This window comes from Sorex fumeus, unplaced genomic scaffold, assembly GCF_029834395.1.
Source record: "Sorex fumeus unplaced genomic scaffold, SorFum_2.1 ptg000109l, whole genome shotgun sequence".
Taxonomy (NCBI): Eukaryota; Metazoa; Chordata; class Mammalia; order Eulipotyphla; family Soricidae; genus Sorex; species Sorex fumeus.
The window spans coordinates 3,524,791-3,527,707 of record NW_026606166.1 but is presented as its reverse complement, the minus strand read 5'-3'; the positions used below and the strand labels follow the sequence as shown (position 1 = coordinate 3,527,707).

The 2,917-nt window shown below is 56.2% G+C and overlaps 1 protein-coding gene across 1 annotated transcript; it reads left to right on the top strand.

Moving 5' to 3' along the window:
- Positions 1-693: 693 nt before the first annotated feature.
- LOC130042740 (olfactory receptor 6N1-like) lies at positions 694-1,638 on the top strand. Its single transcript, XM_056134933.1, has one exon. It carries the CDS (start codon positions 694-696, stop codon positions 1,636-1,638), a length of 945 nt encoding a protein of 314 aa, XP_055990908.1.
- Positions 1,639-2,917: the final 1,279 nt, after the last annotated feature.

The window sequence follows — 2,917 nt, the reverse complement described above, 5'->3', positions numbered from 1 at the left end:
AGAAGGGGTTGTCTGCCTGGGCGTCATGTGCTTTTAGGGAGGGAGGTGGGGGCAGTGGTGTCACATACCACAGTCTGGTTCTGCATGGCACGGGCAATGGACTTCTGTGTTGCAAGGGTCTCAGAAACATTAGTTCAACTCTCTCATTTCAGATGTGGAGATGTGAGTCTACTAGGGGACTTTGTCACATACAGTGTGTGGAAGGATCATGCCCAGTAGTTCTCAGGGTCAGATCCATGACTAAAGAGACTTTCCAACAGACAGGGTCTGATTGGAACTTCTGAGCTGGTGGTTCTCCATGAGAGTCACAGGCTCCTGCCAGGTCTCGGCTTATACTTGGAGTCCCCAGAGAGAAAAGTGATAACTCTGGGGGAAGCCCAAAGAGGCCTGAGGTCACTTCCTGGGGTGTCTCTCATGCCAAGACTGGTGTTGGGGCCACTTCATCATGGAGCCCTGGGGTGTCCACCTCTCCTGCTTCCGGAGGGCTCAATAGGCAGGCAGAGCCAGTGCTGTTGCGTCGGCCAGGGACACAACGCTGGGAGCAGCAAACGTCCATGCTGAAATCCAGGATCTTGTTCTTCACCCCCACACCTTTGTCCCGGCAGGTAATTGGGTTCTCAGCTGTGGGATAAAGTGCTGCCAAACAGTGGAAGGATCCTGAGAGTTCTCCGTGTCTCTGCCTGGGCTGATGCCATGGCCCAGGCCAACCACACAAGCACCCCGACTTTCCTGCTCTCTGGATTCACACTCCCACACTCCCTGAGGCCCCTGGCCTTCCTGGGGAGCCTGAGTGTCTACGTGCTCACACTGACCGGGAACCTCTTCATCATGGTGCTGGTGCGGGCAGAGCCGGGGCTGCACACACCCATGTACTTCTTCCTCAGCGTGCTATCCTTCTTGGAGCTGTGGTACGTGAGCACCACGGCCCCCACGCTGCTGCGTTCACTGCTCTGGGGGCGCTCCCGCATACCCGCAGTTGCCTGCTTCATCCAGCTCTATGTGTTCCATGCCCTAGGCATGACCGAATGTTACCTCCTGGGCGCCATGGCACTGGACCGCTACCTGGCCATTTGCCGCCCACTGCACTACCACTCACTCATGAGCCCTCGGCTGCGGGTGGTGCTGGCTGGGGCATCGTGGGCAGCGGGCTTCTTGGCTGCCACGGTGCCAGCCAGCCTCACAGCCACCTTGCCTTTCTGTCTGACTGAGGTGGCCCACTATTTCTGTGACCTGGCCCCACTCATGCACTTGGCATGCATAGACACTGACTGGCACAACCAGATCCACGGAGCTGTGATTGGAGTGGCCACAGGCTGCAACTTTGTGTTCATTGTGGGTCTGTATGGGGGCATCCTGAGGGCCGTGCTGAGGCTGCCCTCGGGGGCCAGCCGTGCCAAGGCCTTCTCCACCTGCTCCTCGCACATGACCGTGGTGGCCCTGTTCTATGGCTCTGCCTTCTCAGTCTATGTGGGCACCCCTGGAGGACGCCCCAAGGGTGCTGACAAATGTATTGCCCTGGTCTATGCCCTACTCACACCCTTCCTCAACCCCATCATCTATACCCTGCGCAATAAGGAGGTGAAGGAGGCTGTGAGGAGGGTGTCCCAGAGGGTCCGGACACTCCTATGGGAATCCTAACGTCTCCAGTGTGCCTAGTCTAGCTCTTGGTGATATGGATGTTTGGGGTGGTGTTTTGGTCTGTGTGTGAGTGTGAGTCAGCGTCCTTCCTGCCTTGTGACCCCTGGCTCGGGAGGAGGACATCAGGCACTGTAGCTGTTGTTACAGGGAGGAGTTCTGTAATAGGACTCCTCCCACTGGATGTGGTTCCAGCCTGGGGAAGCAGGTCACAGCCAGAGAGCTCATGACAAGAGGCGCAGGGTGCGGAGCAGGAAGAAACACCAAGGGCGGCTGTGATGTAAAGGGGCAGATATCACATACAGGGAGCTCACGTGCTGCAGAAAGTGGTGCGATCCTGTGTAGGGGGTGACTGGTCCTTTCTCTGTGCACTCAGTGCTGAGTAAGGGGGCTCAGCTATCTCTCCAGGGCAGGCTGAGTCCTCATCCTCACTGCAGACCGAGAGGATGGAGAGCAGGGTGGAAGAGGCGGCAGGTCTGTGTGAGCTGTTGGACGTGAAGCCTTGGACCCTGAACACAAGCACTCAGCTCCATTCCAGAGGCTTTGATCTAAGGTGGGTTAGAGCAGCAGTTCCTGCTAGAGGGTCTGGAGCTAGGAGGAGGAGAGTGGGCACAGCCTGTTCTCATGGAGACTTGGGAAATGCTGGAGAAATGAGCTGGAGGATGTGACAAACATCAACTGAGTTAAAGTTAGAAACCAATCAACAAAACAAGGGGGAACTTTGGGGTCCTGCCAAGCCAAGACGGGGCTCAGTGACACCAGTGATCCTGTCCCTCTGCTCTGCAGAGTTCTCAGTGGAGGTTGGGTTCCTACAGAGGCAGCGTGGAGGGGGATAGACCGTGGCTCCTCTTTCCTGGCTGACCCTCCCCGCTCTATCCATCCTCACCTATGAAGATGCCAGAATAAAGTCTGTCTAGTGTGTTTGCTATCCCTGGCATGGTGCGCTCTCAAGAGCACGCTTACATGGAAACTTCCCTCAGAATGAAGAACCACCCTGAGTTTACTGGCAAAGTCAGCCAGTAAACTCAGTAGACTCATTAGCCTGATTTCTGGGATTCATCCTTGAGGGCAGGAACCCAGAAGCCTTTCTGGCCACTTCTATCTGGTAATCAAAGGTCAGATGGGCCACATCCTCCTCCTGGCCTCTGGATGGTCACTTCCTAGAGAAAGCGAGTCTAAGCCCACCTGTTGCATGCCAGCACAAGGACAGGAGGATTGGGCTGGTGGACACAGATGCAGCTGTGTTACCTGTTGGCTATTTGCTCCCCTAAGTGACACCGAG